The sequence below is a fragment of the Cavia porcellus genome, unplaced genomic scaffold, assembly GCF_034190915.1.
Source record: "Cavia porcellus strain 051 isolate PalLab524CR breed Dunkin Hartley unplaced genomic scaffold, mCavPor4.1 scaffold_7, whole genome shotgun sequence".
NCBI lineage: Eukaryota > Metazoa > Chordata > Mammalia > Rodentia > Caviidae > Cavia > Cavia porcellus.
Window position 1 is genome coordinate 20,074,372 of NW_026947490.1, and position 18,689 is coordinate 20,093,060.

The 18,689-nt window shown below is 43.0% G+C and overlaps 1 protein-coding gene across 1 annotated transcript in view; it reads right to left on the reverse strand.

The window, feature by feature from the left end:
- LOC100719649 (cytochrome P450 2B4) overlaps positions 1-16,580 on the reverse strand; it is a 41,457-nt gene extending 24,877 nt beyond the window's left edge. The window contains exons 1-8 of the mRNA XM_003461992.3: positions 16,396-16,580; positions 9,803-9,965; positions 9,510-9,659; positions 7,529-7,689; positions 6,845-7,021; positions 6,194-6,335; positions 4,781-4,968; positions 4,490-4,631 (exon numbers count right to left, since the gene is read on the reverse strand). Coding sequence (XP_003462040.2) covers positions 4,490-4,631; positions 4,781-4,968; positions 6,194-6,335; positions 6,845-7,021; positions 7,529-7,689; positions 9,510-9,659; positions 9,803-9,965; positions 16,396-16,566 — 1,294 coding nt within the window. The 5' untranslated portion in view covers positions 16,567-16,580. The remainder of the gene's footprint in view (positions 1-4,489; positions 4,632-4,780; positions 4,969-6,193; positions 6,336-6,844; positions 7,022-7,528; positions 7,690-9,509; positions 9,660-9,802; positions 9,966-16,395) is intronic.
- Between the last annotated feature and the right edge of the window lie 2,109 nt (positions 16,581-18,689).

Here is an 18,689-nt window from a genome sequence, read left to right on the forward strand (position 1 = left end):
AATTGTTAGTTCTTCCTCTTGAATTTCTCCACTAATGAGTATGTTGTGACATTCTTTATCTCTGTTAATCATTTTAGGTTTGAAGTTTACATTGTCTGGAAATAGAGTAGTTAGCCCTGATTTTTGGGGGGTTCTTGTTGCATGGAATACTGTTTTCCATTCTTTGACTTTTAATCTATGAGTTTCATTATGGGTCAGATGCGTATCTTGTATACATGCTAAATGTATTTAAACTGAACTCTAAACTGACTCTGGGCTGGTGATCTGGACTCAAACTCAGTCTCCCAGGACACTGGCAATAATAAATAAGTTTCTTTCAAATACCACAGAGGGAAGCATTTTCCTTTCAGTCTAGGATTTTTCCACAAGATAAAGACCCATATGTGGGTATGTTTAAATACAAAAGTATGTGCACATGTACAAGTTCACATTTTTAGTATTCTTCATGTTTCATACGCAGAAAATACCCATCTCAGGGCTGTTGCGAAAGTTCAGTAACTATTCATAGGAAATCAAACTAATATGTGATTCATATTAAAAATCTATACTGCAGTAACTCTTTTGTGTTTTTTTCTGAGTGGTCAAGTGTTTCTGAAGTTATGTGCCTCTGTATCTGTCTCTGTCTCTCTATGCCTCTTTCGGTGTCTGTCTGTATTTCTGTCTCTCTATCTGTCTGTCTCTTTCTTTCTTTCTTTCTTTCTTTCTTTCTTTCTTTCTTTCTCTACCCTTCTTTCTCCACTCTCAATTCTTCCAATCTTGGTTGTTTTCTGGCCTCTGCCTGAGATCTAAGAGCGTCAAGCATAAAGATACAAAAAAAGTTGTACTGCACATAAAATTATAAAAGAGACCAGGATACACAAGGGTTGATCTGTGGCCCCACGAGTTTCTCTGAGGTGTAATGAATCACTGCCAGTTTACAATATTGGTCATGGGATGTAATGAGAATAAAGAGAGGCTGGAATTCAGGTCTGAGAGCCTCTCCCTGGAATTCAGTGCTTCTCCATTTGCAAACTGATGAACTTGAGAAAACCATGACAAGGGTGATTTCTGGGTACTCCTAGTGCCTTTCAGATTGTTAGGATATTGCACCTACATGAAGGTACCTGAGGGCAGTGCTCATTTCTCTCTGATACATTCAGAAATTTGAAGCCATGAGCCTAGTACTCAGGGAAAGTCTCAAGATGGTTCTCCTCCTGGAACAGATTCTGTGATCCAGATTTCTCCAAAATACCCTGAGGCCTTCTCTACATTCCATCTCCAACTCTGGAGCTCTCCATTTGGATGCTATTGATATCTCCTTTGCTCTTATACTCCTTTGGCCCAATTTAGCTTTCTTCCTTCTCAGGGTGGTCTGCTTCTGTTTTGTCTGTATCTATCAGGCCCTATTTCTAGGTCTATCTTTTATTTCTCTCTTCTCTTTTCTGCTTTATGCCACCTGAACTCCTTGGCTCTGTTTGGATCTGATTCATTCTCATTTAGTCTCAATCTTTCTTCCTCTCTCTCTCCCCTGCCTATCTGCCCCACCATGCTGTCTCTTCTTTTCAGTCTGTCATTCTTTCTTTTTCTGTATCATTCTCATAATTCACTTTTGCTTATCTATTTGTCCCTTTCCTTATCTCTCTACATCTCTGCTTTCTGTAAACTAGGGTAGAACTAACAAGCACAGGAAACAAACCCCATCCTACCTCCACCTCCATGTTGCCACTATTCCAAACTCCCAACAAAACAAAGGAGAAGGCCACTGCACCAGGTCCCTGGAGTCACTGATGGAACTCAAGACTAAAGACTTGTAACTGGGGAATTCCTTCCTCTCAAAAGATAAGAAAACTGGACATTGGCATTTTACATGGGTGAATCCTGTTAAATTTGATCTAAAGCTGCCTTACCTATATAGCAAACTGAAAGCTAACTCAATACATAAAGAAACTGCAGCTGACTTGAGAATATACTCTTGTAACAGACAACCTAATCTCAGCAAATAGTGACACTGAAGCTTCGAGTACAGCCTGGACAAACCACTTAGACATGTCCAAATAAGACAAAACAAGAGAAGGCTTAAGAATACATATATAACCTTACCATGAATTTCCAAATATCAAAAACTTCATATTCAAGAGTTGGAGGAAACATGATTAAACAGATTCTCTGGCTTTTGTTTTACATGGTTCAGATATGAAGTCTACATATGCTCATGTTTAAACTGCTAAGTTTAGCAAACTTGAGGGATATAATCAAATTATAATGCCTCTGCAACAAAGTTATATTACCTCTTACTATATCTTAGTCTGATACGTATTTGATTCATAGTTTTTGCACAATAAGAGAATTTTTTAAGTTGAATTTAAGAAAATATTCTTTGAGAAGTGTTTCTCTATGCTGTTCAGGCTAGTTTTGAACTCAGTTTGTATATGAGGCTGGCCTTGAATTCATATCAATCCTCCTTCACAGCCTCCCAATTTTTGGGGTTACAGGCATGCACCTGCATGAATTCTGACTAAGTATGTTTCAAATGTAGAAGAAGCTAAAATACAAGAAAAAGAAGACTAAGACCTAATTCTTCACTGTATGTACCATGAAATATATCTTATAGCTGTATGGATATCCTCATTCTTTATCAATGTGATGTAGACTGATGTTAAAAAAAAGTTCTTAATCCAACAATATTTTCCCGCATACCAGAAGTAAGGTTGATGCAAGAGGATTCTAGTGAAAACCCAGCACTTGGGAGGCTAAGACACAAGGTTGCTACAGGTTAGAGATCGTTTGGGCTGCAGAGTGAACTCAGGGCCATCCTGAATTACATAGTATTACTGAGTCTCAACAAACCAAAGGGGGAAAAAACGGAAAGAGAGACTGGGAAATATACTGGTTTTCAAGTATGTGGTGCTTTGAATATGAGTTTACAATCTCATGCTTATCTGGAAAGACTTCTATTTATATCAGGGCACCTACTGGCTCAGATAGTGGCAGCAAATAAATATTTCCTCAATTAAAAACAAAACAACAAATCACCCAAGCAGAGTAGAAAATGGAAACACAGACAATAGAATGTTTCAAGACCTTCTCCAGCTCCTCAGTGCTTTAGGGTAAATCCAATCTCCTCTCCCAGCCTTCCAGGCGCTGCTCAACTGACCTCTTCACCCGCCCCTTTGCTAAGCTACACACCAGAGCTTTTTATTTTCTCCAGTGCATCATGATGACACCTCCTTCAGTCTCCTGGCCTTTGCCATTACCTCTTCCTGGGGTACTCTTCCCAGTGGCAGATTAATACACATGAGGCTTCAACCTAGAAGCCAGGTTCTTAGATAAAGTGGTCTTTTCATCAACGCACCAGAGTTAATCAGTTTTTACTATTTTGCAGTCCCAAAGCCACTTTTAGAGCACTTACCATGACAAAAAATAGCAACTGCCCCTTGTAAGAATTGACCTTGGTCCAGGCAATCCCAAGTATATTTAATTACATCATAACTTTATGACTTTTGATGAATGTCTACCTCCCCTGCCTTACTTCACATTTCCTGTATCTGGCACTATGTGCTTTGCTTAATGCAATATCTTTTTCCTCCAATAGAGCACTGACTTCAGAATGAGGCTAATACTTGAGGTCTGCTTCCTACTACTGTTGTTGTTATATTTTTTTATTAGTACATACTTGCAGTATATGCCGTATACAATCATCTTGGTTAGTAGATATGCGCATATAACACAACTGGGCTCATGCCCTGCCCTCAAACATTAGCCCTTCTCCATCCCCAATGTTTACTCTCCTTGATATTATTGACCACATCCCATTTTCATGACCCATCATGTTTATGCTTCTTGAGGTTATTAGGTTTCTGTACACAGCGTATTTTTATTCTACTCATTTCCAGCTTCTCTGCCCCTCCCTTTCACCTGGGTCTTCTTGACCCCTCTCCATTTGCAGGAAGCCATCCCCTTGTCTTCTTCCACTTCTCCTTCAATGTGCTCTTTGTTTGTACCATGCCTTCCTCAAATGGGAGACACACATACTTTGTTTTGTTTCACATTGCTTTTTAAAAATGAATTTGCTCCCATTCAGAACCTCTTTTCAGTACTGAGGATTGAGTCCAAGGCTGCGCACATGCTAGGCAAGCACTCTAGCACTAAGCTACATCACCAGCCCATTTTATTTTGAAATAGGCTCTTGCTTCAGATGCCCAGGCTGGCCCTGGACTGGCAATCCTCCAGTCTCAGCCTATCAACTACCTAAGATTACAGGTGTAACCACAGAAATGCTTATAAACTGTGTACTTGCCAAAGGTCCTGCTTACCAAAATATGCCTTTAGGACATAATCCCACTTCTCAGGTCTCCTCAAGGATTGCAGTGGAGATGGACTAGGAGAGTTAGGTTAAAGCAAGGGAAATTAAACAAGGTCCTCAGTAAACAAGCACTTGCCATCCTTTGTCTCAAAGGGAGAATGGGGACATTCCTCTAGTGTCTGGTAGAGGGCTAATGGGTCAACTTACCTATGGAGAAGGGAATAAAAGCTTCGTTCTTCTTCAGTGTCCCCTTAGCATCCAGAAAGTGGTCAGGGTTAAAGGAGTCTGGCTTTTCAAAGTGACGTGGATCATGGAGAGCAGTGGACAGAAGTGGGTATACTTCAGTGTCCTGAGGAAACGGTACAACATCAAATCTATTGCTACAAAACAAAGCTGAAATAATGTTTACCCACTGAGAAACCAACGGGAGGTTGAGATTTTAAGGATTAAGAAAGCAAAGAGGTTCACACAATTGCATGGGATCCCAGGTGGTCTCACCTTAGGGATGAAGAACCCTCGGAAGTGGGTATCTTTGGTGACCATGTGGGGCACACCAATGGGGATCAGGTCTGCAAATCTCTGAATCTCACAGATGACAGCCTCAGTGTATGGCATTTTGGATCTATCATCCAAGGCTGGCTGGCGGTGTGAGCCAATCACCTGTTCAATTTCCTTTTGGACTCTTTCTGCTCAGAAAAGTGGATGATGAACACCATGACCCACAGGAATTTGAATAATATCATTTTTTCTTTGGACCAATGAGCCAGAAAAACCCTACAGAAAAAGGTTATACCACTCACCTCCTCAAAGAAGTCAGCCATGGGTGAGAAAATGAGGGAGAAATTAACAAGAATTCTCAGCCTTTAAAATACAGTAATGGCACAAATTATCTCCCCACATCCACAGCTTGACACACACACCACAATTTTGTACAGAATTTTGCATTAAGAACCATAAAACTACTCCTCCAAAAGGAATAAGATTTCAACTAATATTTATGATGCTAGCAAGTGGCTCACTCCTAGGTCATAAACCATATACCAGAAGAATAAATCAGTAACTTAATTCATAAACTGCTGGATGATGAAGTGAGCCCATCAATCAATCAATCAATGGCTAAATCAATAAATGAAAAGATTGATTAATGAATCAGATAAACAAAATCAGTCAAGTATTTCAAAGAAAAAGACATTATGGTGGCTACTGTTAATATTACGTTGTCATGTGGTGAATGACTGTGTTGCTTACATTGTTCTGTTCTGATCTGCTTTATTTTATCCTATTTTGTCTTAATCTCTTCAAAATAAAAAAATTTTAAACATAGACAAGAAAAAGATATGAATAAATAAAGAAATAGGTGGAATGCTTGAATGAAAAGTAAACGTGGCATGAATAAAAGAGGTTAACTGAATCAGTGGAGGAATGATAGATAATTGAAGCCTAAATTGGTTAAGGCTTTTGATTAAGTAATAAAATTTAGTTGAAAAAGAGCTGGGTGGGTAGATGTATGAATAATGTACTGAACCAGTGGCTCAGTGACAACTATCGGTGATGGAAGGATCAACGAGTCAGTTCATCCAAACAAATGAATAAAACTATACCTCCTTTGATGAACCATAGATAAAAGAACCAGTAAGTACGCAGGTGAATTAATAACAGATGGATGGATGGATGGAGAGATGGTTCACTGTTTAAGTGTGATGAGAGAAAACAGTGGAAAAACAGGTTAATAGAGGCTTGTTCATTGACCTGTAAGTCCCCAGGACTGGCTTAGTGGGGAGCTAGTCCAAAGCCTGCAGAGTTCCTGGCACAAGTGCCCACGGTTACCTCTCATCCATGAGATGCCCTCACCATACCTCTGCAGCCCAGAGCACATCACAGGGCCTCCCCAACTGGCTGTTGGTCACCCACCTGTGACATGGGGGTATTTGAGCAAAAACAGGAAGCCATAGCGGAGAGTTGTGCTGGTGGTCTCCGTGCCAGCAAAGAAGAGGGAAAGCGAGGTCAGGATGAGGTTCTTGTGGTGGAACTCGGTGTGTGAGTTAGACTTTTCCTAGGTCCAGAGTAAGGAGATACGGATGGTGAGGGAAAACCAAAGCCTTGCTGCAGGAAGTATCATCGGTCCCTCTGGGCAACCTCCCTCTGTTTCTGGGACTCAGGTGATCTGGCCTGCATTGCATTTCTCCATCCTTCCCACCCAGTGCTCACTGGCTCTCTCTCTCTCTCTCTCTCTCTCTCTCTCTCTCTCTCTCTCTCTCTGTCTGTCTCCCCATTCTCTCTCTGCCTCTGTGAGTTTTTCTCTTTTTTTGCCCCTTGCTCTGATTTTCTTCCTCAGCCAGTCTTTGCCTCTTCTCTCTTTCCTGCCCATGTCAGTTTCTCCTTCCTGTCTTCTCCTGCCATCCACTTCATCTTCTTTTCTCTTCTACTCCCATCTTCCCTTTTCTTGTCCTCTCCTCCCCACCCTGTACATCCTTTCCCTCTTCTCATCTTCTATCTCTTTCCTTCTCTTCAGATCATCTCTCCATCCTCCCCAACTATTCATCCCCTTCCAGCAGCTCTCACTTTATCCATGCGGAGCAGGAAGGTATCAATGAAGTCTCTGGGGTTGCTGGGGTCGAGAGTTTCACGGTGTTTCTCCACATTGCGGCCAATGAACCTGTTGATTTCCTGCACGTTTTTGTAGATTTTACTGTGTGTGCCAGGAAAATATTTCAGGACACTGTGGAAGAGCTCAAACATCTGCCAAGAAGAAGGGGCATTGAGGTCCACAAGGGACCCAGTTAACAGACACTGAAGGGTGAAGCTGTCCTTGGCCACAGACCTCCACGGACAATCTTTATCCCCCCATCTCTCTATCCTGAGTCTGCCTCTCTCCTTCACACACACACACACACACACACACACACACACACACACACACACACACATTTTGGAGTCTCAGAATATCTGTAGCCTTTATTTTCTTTCCCTGTCTTCTCTCTTTCCTCTCTCTCTTTTCCACCCTGCATTTTATCTGTCTCTCCCACTTTATTTCCACATCCCCTTCACTATTCTTTCTCTTTTTCAGCCTCTTGGTCCCTGTTCACTGTTTGTCCCTCCCTGCAGGTCTCAGTGTTCCTGTCCTTGAGTGCTGTCTTCACCCTTCTCCTGTCCCTAAGTGCATTTCTGGTCCCCCCAAAGCAGGCCATCACTCCCCCTTGCCCTGACTGCTCCCCTCACCCCCATGCTCCAGCTCCCTCCCCTGACCTGACTGGATAAGGAGCTGAGGAGTGAAAAGGACTGATAGAACAGGTCCAGCAGCCTCAGGAACTGCTGATCTTTGTAGTCAAAGCGTTCTCCAAACACAATAGAGCAGATGATGTTGGCAGTAGCACACTGGAAGAAGAACCAGGGGTCCAGAAAGCCTCCTGGGGAAAAATGACACAGACTCAATGACAGAACTGGAAAGAAGTATGAAATATAAATGACTTTTATTTTAAGAATGCAGGGAGAGACCCACCCACCCACCCAAGGAGTTCCAGCATAGTCCCCGGGGACTGTCATTTTCTCCGGGGTCTGGCAGTCTCTCCCTAGGGTTGGGGATCCCTCCATTAGACACGTGGAGTGGGGGCACACATGTAGCTTAGGTTTGGGGTGGAGCCTAAGAGGCATTAAGGATGCACAGGTAGCGCATTGGTATTCATTTTGCGCCTTAGGCAAATTGTTAGAGGAGGGGAAGAGAGAGCCACAGGTAAATTCCTAGGGGCAGGTAAGATGGAGCCCCTTGGTTCCACCTCCAAGGCTTTACCTCTACAGTGTCTGGCCTAGGGCAAGACTCTTTCACTCAATATCCTGGGGAACATTTAGCTGCTGTCCTGTCTCTGTCACTGTATGGCTCAGCAATAAAAGGTCATCATAACAGTAAATTCTGACACTCTTCGGCATGTACTGTGTGCCACCCTGTATTTTAAAAACTTCATGTGTTATTTTATTCATTTTCTTCCACAACACTGTGAGGAAAATGTACTTCTATTATTATCCCCTATTGGATAGATGGATGACTTACTAAGGGTTAAATGATCTGACTGAGGTGACACAGCTACTCATTACTACAAGCAGCATAGACATAGAGCCTCTGTAGTCGGTCCCTACCCTGCATGTCACCCTGATCCCAGCTCCCTCTCTGTAAGCTAAAAAGTGTTAAGCCCCAGGGCAGAGGTGGAACAGCATGTCCCATCATGGCTTGTAAAATTTAAAAGCCCTGATCATTTCTTCCTGTGCTCTGCCCTTTGCCACTTTTCTTTCCTCTAGGGTTTGGCTAAGAAGGAAAGAGACTAGCCCAAGGATATCAGGTAGGTGGAATCTTTTCTCTGTATCTGTCTCTCTCAGTCTCCCTGTCTCTGTCTGTCTCTATCTCTGTCACCCTCTTTCTCTTACTCTGTGTCTGTCTCTTCTCTTTTCTTTAGAGAACTTTCCCTGAGACTTATCCATCTGTCTCTAATTTTCTGTCTCACCTTCTCTCTGCCTTTTTTTCTTCCTCTTTGAGTCTTTCCACTCCCTTGTCTCTTTCTCTTCCTTTTGCCCCATTCACGTCTGTCTCTTCCTCTTTCCCAGTCTCTGTCTCCTTCTGTCTTTCTTCTTCTCAGTCTCTCTGTCCTTATTGTTTTTCCCAGGCTTAGGTATCTCCACACATGATAATACCTGGCATGAATGAAAGAATGCTAACGATGGAGTTGTAAACAAAGAGCCCTGTCACCTCTGCAGCCTTCTTACAGAGGATCCCAAAGGAACTGAAAATGCTCCCCTGAGAGCAGAGCACCCTCCTGCCTCTTTGCTCACTGCCTGCTCATCAGCACTTCATTTAAGGGTGAGGAAACATCTGTTGTTCCTCCTTTTCCCTTTGCTTCCTTTTACACAAGCAAGACTTGTGTAAACGCTTTGATGCATATAATTAACCCACAAATTGATTTCCCTGGACCCAAATGAATAGCATACAATCACTCAGCCTCTTTCTCCGAGATATTCTTGAACACCATGAGCCTCAAAGATGCTTCTGTGGCTGTGTTGCCCTGCTGCTTATCTCTCCGTTCATTTCTATTCTGTCTCTTTTTGTCCCAAACCATCTATCTGCCTCTATTTGTATTCTTCTTGTGCATATGTGCCTTTCTGTGCTTCCAATGCTGTGTACCCTGCTTCCCTCTCTGTACCCAGTCTTCCTTCCCTACCCGTCCAACCCCTCAGGACTCACCTTTAGATTTCTTCATCTCCTGCACCAGACACTGAGCCTCCTCCTGAATCCGCTCCTCCACAGTCCGCTTTCCCATCCCAAAGTCCCTCATGGTGGCCAAAGAGAATCTCCGAAGGGCCTTCCAGCGGTCCCCATTGGCAAAGACCACACCTAGTGGTTGTAGGAGACACATGAGTTGTAGAGGAAGTCACAGAGGATGGGTCCCTCCCCACTTTTCTCCTCCTTTCTCATACTCAGGTTCCCCAAGTCTCCTCCTCCATCCTACCCCATCACAGTGCCTTTGAGGTCCTCACCATATCCCTGGAAGATAGACTCTATGGTAGCAATCATCCCCCGGCCAGAGAAAGAATCAGCTTGGTCCACCAAGGCTTCCCGTATGGTCTCTGCCCCACACAGCATGACCACTGGCCTTGGTCCCAGGTACACGGTGAACACATCTCCATATTTCTCTCGGAACTGCCAAACATAACCCACAGCAGGGTTGCTATTAGTCAATATACACACCACTTGTTAAACTATTAAAATGTTTAAATATATATTGATTAGATCTCTCCACCCATGATCCTTGGTCCCATTTAGGGACCAAAGGTCTTGTTCTCTTTCTAGGACACAGAAACTAAAGTGTGAAGCCATGGTCCAGCCAGGTTGCTCTGAGTCACTGAGGCTCTAAGAAGGTTGACTATTCTCAACTTCATCTTATTCATACCCTTGAGCCCTGGCTGGTCAACCTGGATGTCAATCCAAAGGATTCTTGTGCCCTAACTTCAATCTGCATGGTGACTCCCTGCAATTTCAGGGAAGAACAACTCTGACTCACCCTCTTAGTGCAAGGGAAGGGGCAATAACACTGCTCTAGCCCTGATCATGAAATCTGAAAAATTCTATCAGTTTCTCTTGAGAAACTGGTAGACAGGACAGTCACCCCTTGGTGTCCATGGGAAGTAGATATCAAGAGTCCCTTGGATATCAAAATCCTTGCTAGTATTTATAGATAACCTGGGTTCATCCTTCTGATACATCAAATCATCTCCAGATTACTTATATTTAAACAGTAGTAGTGCTATATAAATCATTGTTTACTGTATTGTTCAGGGATTAACAGCAAGAAAACGTCAGTGCATGTCCAATGCCAGCACAATAGTTTTTCAATCCGAACCTGAGCACATCTTGGGATGGAGAAAACCATCTATTTTTATCAAGTCTAAACACAGGCATACTCAACAACTTCACCACCAAATACTTGCACAACAAAAATGTATATTTGTTCACCAAAAAAAAAAAAATCAACTGGAATATTCCTATAAGCCTTCTTAATAAAGTGATCACTAATATATGGACTAATGAAGCATTCACATGATGGAATATTATCAACAATGAAAAAGAGACTACTAAAGCTATAACCAAAAATCTAAATGAAATACACAGAAAAGATATTGAGTGTAAGCAACTACACATAAACGCAGGTTTAGTTTATATTTGCTTGGGCCAGGGATTTAACTCAGTGGCATATGAAGAAGAAGAAAAAGAAGGAGGAGGAAGAGGAGGAGGAGGAGGAATAGGAAGAGGAGGAGGAGGAGGAAGAGGAGGAGGAGGAAGAGGAAGAGGAGGAGGAGGAAGAAGAGGAGGAGGAAGAGGAAGAGGAGGAGGAGGAGGAAGAGGAGGAGGAAGAAACTCTTCAGAGTTTCCCATCATGACACAAATGTGTTTCTATCCCCTCTTTCATTACATAAAAAAACCAAATGGCACATTGCAGATACATAGAAGCTCCTTGGAGGACCCATAGAAAAGATTTACAGAGCCTGCATAGTTCAGAAATTTAGGCAAAAATGTAAGTGAATATTGGGAGGGGAGATGGCCCACACTTTTAATCAAACTCTCAGAAGCTGTAGTGATTCCCAGAGTATTAAGTGGCACTAAGTGTAGGACCATGGAGACAAAAGAGACCTGCAGACCTATAGCAGCTGGGCTCTACTTCCTCTCCCACATGCATGCGCCTGTGAGTTCGTGTCCTCTGATGCTAAGCCTCACTATCTATATTAGTCCCCCTCATGCTGGCAAAAAGCCTGAGAGTGGGTAATTTTGAAGAACAGTTTTTGAGGTTTTTCTCCTTATACACTTCTTGGAGCTTCAGGGTCCAAAGTCATAGAGTCCAGTATCTGGCTGGGACCTTCTTTGCTGTGCTGTCCTGTGGCAGAAGATGAAAGGACAAGAAAGCATGCACACAACAAAGGGGACCACATTCACTTTTACAGCAAAACCGTTTGAGTGATGTCCACATTAATCAGCTCCGTGACATAAGCACCTTTTAGCATCCCACTTCTCAACACTGTGGCATTCTCAACACTGTGGCCAGCTTTCCACCCCTGGCCTCCCAAATTACTGTTCTTCTCACATGCAAAATACATTCATTCCATCCTGGAACCACAAAAAGTCTCAACCTGTTCCAGCATCAACTCAAAAGTCAGGGATCTCATCAAATAAATCAAGGCATGATTTCTCCAGAGGCAAAATCTCCTCCAGCTGTGAACTTAATACAGTGGTGACACAGGCATAGGACAGACATTACCATTGCAAATGGGAGACATGGAAAAGAAAGGCGTGACTGGTCCCAAGTAAGTCCAAAACCCAGCAAGCAAAAATATATTTTACCTTTGTGAGATATACAATCAGCGAAAAAAAAAGAAAAAACCTATGTCCTGGGGCCTCCATATATGCAATGAAACTCTATTAAGGGGAAGGGCACTGGGTCTACAGTCCCTCTGTCAGGCAGCCTCTCCTAGGTCCTGACCCAGTCACACTCAATGCCTCCACTCACTTGCTGTTTTGCTCACTTACACATGTATTTACTGAGCCATTGCTGGGAGCAAGGCACTTCGCTCAGCATTGTGCTCCGGTAAATGTGACACTGCTGTGGCTGTCATCAACAGTGGCAAGGGACACACATGAGCTTATGGTGGCACTGGGGCATGATGTCACACACACACCTGTAAGCCCGGCACTCAGGAGGCTGAGGCAGCATAATTACCATGAGTTGGAGGCCAAACTGGGCTATGGAGCAAGACCCTATTTCAAAAATAAATAAATAAATAAATAAATAAATAAATAAGCTTATGGTGTGAACCTGACCACGTCTGAGGACCAAGAAAGACTTCTCAGGGGAAATGACACTTGCCTGGGCATCTAAGAAACATCAAGAATCACAAAAGGTGTATGAACACAAGCCAAGGGACAGTACATAAACGATCTCATTTTGCCCCTAAGCCTTTCCTACAAGAAAAATTGAAGCATTTGCTGCAAGGAAGACTGAGCACTTAGGAGGCTGAGGCAGGAGAATGACTGTGAATCTGAGGTCAGCCTGGGCTACCTCGTGAGTTCAAGGCCAGCCTGCACACAAACACAAATTCTCTGAACAGTTGTGTAGGAATAGATGAAACAGGGAAGTCCAATGGAAAACCAGAGGAAAAGGAAAAAAACATCAAAAAATAAAGTGGTTTTTTTGTGTTTTTAGGACAGAATCGCTCTATGTGGTTTATGTTGGTCTGAAACTCACTACGTAGCCCAGGCTGATTTCAAATTTCCAGCAGTCCTCCTAACAGCCTCCCAAAAGCTGGGATTATAGGCATACATCACCATGATCAGCTCAAAAAATAAAATTTCAAAATTAAGAAATCTCCAGGTCCTCATCCAAAAGAAGAACTTCATAAGGCAGCACTTACTTTACCAACAAACATTTCATGTCCACAGTTCAGTTTTCTAGTGATACTGATATAATCCCCTAAAAAACAGCATTTTAATACAGAAACTATGCCGCTGAGTAAACCCCTGGCCCCTCAGGACCATATTTGTACCTTAACAAGTCTCATAATATTGTAGCACCATATCACACTTACTGAGAAAATTTAAAATATTATTACAAAACTGTAGAGATTTGACTGTACAATCCAAATGTGATGAACTGTTAGACACTGTAGGTCATCATTGTTCTTCTGCCCTGGCCAAACTAAATTTCTTCCTGTTCATGACAGTTAATTGTGATAACTGATTGACTTGAATAAGAAGTGTCTGGCAGATTAGTGAAGCACAGTTCTGGCTGTGTCTATGGATGATTGACATATAGGCTACCCAACTGAGGGGAAAAGACCCACCTCAGACGTGCATCAACCAATAGGCTTGTAGGCTGGACAAATTAAAAAGGGAAAGAAAGAAGTGTTCCTGTTTCAGAAGAGCCCCAGTTTTCAATGTTGTCTTGGAAGTGTCTCCAGTTTCTTCAGTCTTCTAATGCTGTCCTCTAATGGTGACTCTACAAGGAGCTTCTAGACCTTCAAGTTTTGACTGGTGCCGCCTCCTTAATCCTAGTAACACTCACATTTGAAGAAAAATTCACACAGTAACATTCCAGACACAAGAGCTGCTTGGAAAAAAAGCAGCCCTAGGCTTCCTGAGCCACAAATAAAAGCCTTAGGAGGGTATTCTGACACACATATCTGCAAGCACCAGACTGTTGAGCAAAGCAGTTTGGAATTGAGCTGGACCTCACCAAGCCAAGGTGGCCACATTTATTTCAATTACACTCCAGGCTCCACACATGACCTCCTTGACAGATCCATGCTCCTTTCTTTAGAGATCACCAAAGCTTAGCACTCAGTCATCTGTCTGGACATGCATGGTTTGGATCTGGTGAGTGTGTCCCCCATACATTTATGTGTTGAGAGCTTAGTCCCCGAGGTGGCCATGTTGAGAGGTAAGGGAGCTTTTGAAGAGTGGGACCTAGTTGAGGGTAATTACATCATGAAGGCATCACCTTTAGAACAGATTAATGCTTCTTTCAGAATGAGCTAGCTCTTAAGAAAGCAGGTTGTTGTAAAACAAAGCCTCCCCCATGTTTGGGGCCTTTCTGCATGTTGCAGGTTCCATTTCTTCTCTTATACGATAGGGAGCCATCAACAAAGCCTGAATAGATGGTACTGCCTGGTCTTGAACTGTCAGCCTCTAAAATTGTGAGCTAAGTAAACCCCTTTACTTTATAAAGTCTTAGCCTCGGGAATTTTCTCACAGCAACAGAAAACAGAGTAAGGTGCCATGAGGCTCTATTTTGCCTTCTCAGGTGGATCATTTTATGGCTTGCCACCCCCCTTCACTTCAGCCAGCCCCTCATATTGGTACCACAGTTCAGTTTCTACCTCCTCTCCAGCATACATGCCATGCTTTTCCATTCTCCTGGGTCTATTTCCTCATCTTCATCCTGAACACCCATCATGAATGGGCTCATCTCCCCTCTTATTCTCATTTGTCCAGTCTTTATGAGTCTGTCCAAATCCTACCTCTGACATAAACACTTCTGGGCCTTCAGTTGATCTTAAAACTCCTATTTCTTCCAGGACTCAGCCCTCAGCACCATCCCTGGTAACTAAAAGTTCAAAGATAATATTATCAATAAACAGATCATTGATCAGAAAAAAAAAAAAAAAACTATTGCTAGCAAAGTGCTAAGAAACCCAGGATTCCCGGAGTGTGGTCTCCACAGCAGGGAGAAGAAGACAGAGGATCTGCATGTTTCTGTCAGTGCCCCAGCTCTTCTATTACAGTCAGTCTTGATCAATTATTAATGATTTTCAGAGGATGATTAGTCCTGACCTGGTAACGGAATCCTGCAAACCTACCCAATCACAAGGCTAAGAGAAATGGATTGCTGGACAGTCTAGCTATTTAGCTATAGCCCATCTCAAAATTAAAAAGAGTTGGTGATGTAGCAAAGTGCAGGGGCTCCATCTCCATGGTAATAAATAAATACATAATAAAAGTAGATAATGAGGGGCTGGGGGTTTAGCTCAGCGGCATAAGCGCCTGCCTTGGAAGCAGGCAGTCGTGAGTTCGATCCCCGGTACCGATAAAAAGGAAAAAGACCAAAAAAAAAAAAAAAAAAAAAAAAAAAGTAGATAATGAAACCTGAAAACATGCCCTAAAAGCAGTGGCCATGGAGTCTATTAATCGCTGAATTCTGTGCCTGATTTAAAAGTCCGTCTTTTTCCTTTTTTTTTTTTTTTTTTGTCTTTTTCGTTTTTATCGGTACCAGGGATCGAACTCACAACTGCCTGCTTACAAGGCAGGTGCTTATGCCGCTGAGCTAAATCCCCAGACCCTGAATGCCTTTATTCTTAATTTGCTTGACGATAAAAACAATTTTCAGGCCAAATATTTGCCATGCATCGAAGGAGGCTGACATAGGTATGATTCGATTCTACCAATGAACAAGGTATTTTCCCTTTTTTTATTTTCCCACTCAGGGTCTCACTAGGTTGCCCAGACTGGCCTCGAACTCATGGTGATCCTCCTGCCCCAGGTTTCCCAGTGCTGGGAAACTGGTGAGTGCCGCCACACCTGGCCTTATTGCTATATTTGTGACATATAATAGATATATTTACTGTGGAGACCTGGTGCCTGCACACATCACATCTTGATACTGTGTAATTCGCCTCCCTCCTCCCTTCCTATTAAGCATTTTTACTACCTCTGATTTCCCCCCTTCCTCCTGCTTGTCCTCAAACTGACCCAGGACAATCTTTGTTCTCTATGCTGACAAAGGCGAAAACTTTCTGACCGGAGTCACTGTCCTTTTTCTCTTGCTTCTAGGCAGATATGCGGTATGCAGCAGAAAATGGTGAAATTCTCCACCTGTAACTCACACTCACACCATTCTGCAGGCCCTCTCCAAAAACAGTGTCTCACACAATTCTGCCAGCAGCAAGACACCTGTGACCACCTGACCAGAATCCACCAGGAGTCAAGATCACACTCTTTACACACTGATCTTCCCCACGAGACTCGGAGCTTGAAATAAGACTGTGCTCTTCCAGCACACCCTGGGATCCAAACATCTGTGTCTCACCTTCAGGAAGGATTTCAACAGGCCTTTTCTGTTCATCTGCAGAATATTCCCCAGGAAAGGCAGAGGACGTGGGCCAGGTGGGAGGTTGCCGTGGGCCTTTGGGTGGCCCTTGAAAAGCAGAAGTAAGAGGCCCAGGAGGAGAGCAAGGAACAAGAGGAGGCTGAGCTCCATGGTCCTTATCTGACTGCCCTCTACCCTCTGCAGCCTTGAGCTGAACATTTTATCCTCAGCCTGCATCCTCAGTTATGCAACTTCACCCTTTCCCTTCCTTCTCTTTCATCCTTATCCAGGAGTGTGATCTTAGAAGAGAGTTACCAGGTACCCATACTTCCTGTTTGGGCACCCAGGTAACCTGATTATTCCCTAGCCCTCGAATGCCTCCTTAGATGTTGGCAGGGATACTGCAAAACAGAGAGGAAAGTATACAAGAGTGTGTGTCTGTGTTCTGGGTGCACGTATTGTTAGTTTCTGAGTATGCATTTGGCTCTTTAGTTTATTCTGTCCCAGTTCGCTTGCAGCTGTGTATACCTCCGTGGTTTTCCATCTATGAAGGTCTATTTTATATTTCATCATCAATTGCAGTCATGTGTTTCTGTGTATGAGTCCAGGTGTGCTTCTGTGTACATTCTTCATGTGTGGGAGTATCTGTGTATTTATTGGCTTCACAGATGATGACACGGTTGCAGTTGGGACGGGAGGTGGTAGGGACTTCTGCTCCTGTTGATGAGTCTGCATGTACCTGCTGTGTTTTTGCTGGTGTATGAGTGTGTCTCCTATTCAGGCTTTGTAAGGCCTAAAGATGTCCCCAGTGTCCCCACACACACTCCACTCTGTGAAGGACATAGGTGGGAGTGATGAGTGATGGGGAAACCGAAGAGGGGTAAGACACTCACCAGTGGAAGGAGAGACAAAGGCAGATAGAGACAGAGACAGACTGATAGAGAAAGAAACCTAATTCTTCCGAGATCACCTGTGTTATTTCAGTCTCTGATCATTCCCATTAGTACTGGGTGGTTCCCACTGCCAGAATTCTCTCTTTCTCTCTGTCTCTGTCTCTGTCTCTCACTCTGTCTATCTCTCACTCTCTCTGTCTCTCTCTTTGTCTCTCTCTCTGTCTCTCTCTCTCTGACTTGGTGTCTCTGTTTCTCCTTTAGATCCTGAGGTCCGTTGTGCCTTAGTCTGCTGTTAGCAGTAACAGAATACCAGAGACTTAGTAATTGCTAATGAGCCAAAATTCATCTGGTGCATGGTTTTGCGGGTGGAGAAATTCAAGTGTGTGTGATGGCATCTGGGAAGGGCTGCATCACAACAAGGCTGAAAGGCACAGAGAATGCCTGAGGCACACTGCGCCAAGAAAGAAGCTTGGCACTCTCTCCCTCTGTCCCTCCCACAAGGACAATCCATCCATGAGAGCAGAGCCCTCATTATCTAATCAGCTCTTCCAAAACAAAAGGTTTCATCTTTCATGTGAATGGAAAGAACTAAAACCACTATCAAAACTGGCATAGAGATTCTGTAAAGAACTAAAACCAGAAATTCCATTACACCCAGATATTTTCCTTCTAGGTATCTTCCCTAAAGAATTAAAGACCTCACATTACAGTGATGCATGCATACCCATGTTTATAGAAGCACATTTCACAATAGATAAATCTTGGAAACAGGCATCAATAGAGGAATGAATGTGACATTTACACACCATGAGGCACTGCTCTGCCAATAACAAGAGTTATCTGGAGGAAAATAGATGCACTTTGAAACCATAAATCATAAAGTGAAGTAAATAAAATGCACAAGCATAATTATCGCATTGTTTATCTTGTGTGAGACACTCAAAGTGTAAACAAAAAACAAAAATAGATGATAACAAATAAGAGCATAAGTCTTTTACAGAAGTAAAAGCACCAATGAGACAGAGGTAGGGAAGGAGAAGAAGATGGAAGAATTAGGATGTATTCTCTCCATGCGCAAACTTCCAATAATGAATGCAATCACTGCATAATGCAAACATGTACTAATAAGAAATAAATATTTAGAAAAACCTTGTTTCCTCATATAGATACAGTATCAACTCCATTTCAACATGAATTTTGGAGGGAACATTCTAACGACATCTTTGCCATACCCCTCGAAAATTTATGTCCTTCTCACAGGTGCAACACATTCCTTCTGTCCCAATAGCCCAAAAGATTTATTTTGAGGTGCTGGAGAATGAACTCAAAGCCTCACACGTGCTAGGCAACTGCTCTACCACCAAGCTACCTCCTTGAGCTACCTTTTTATTTTGAGACAAT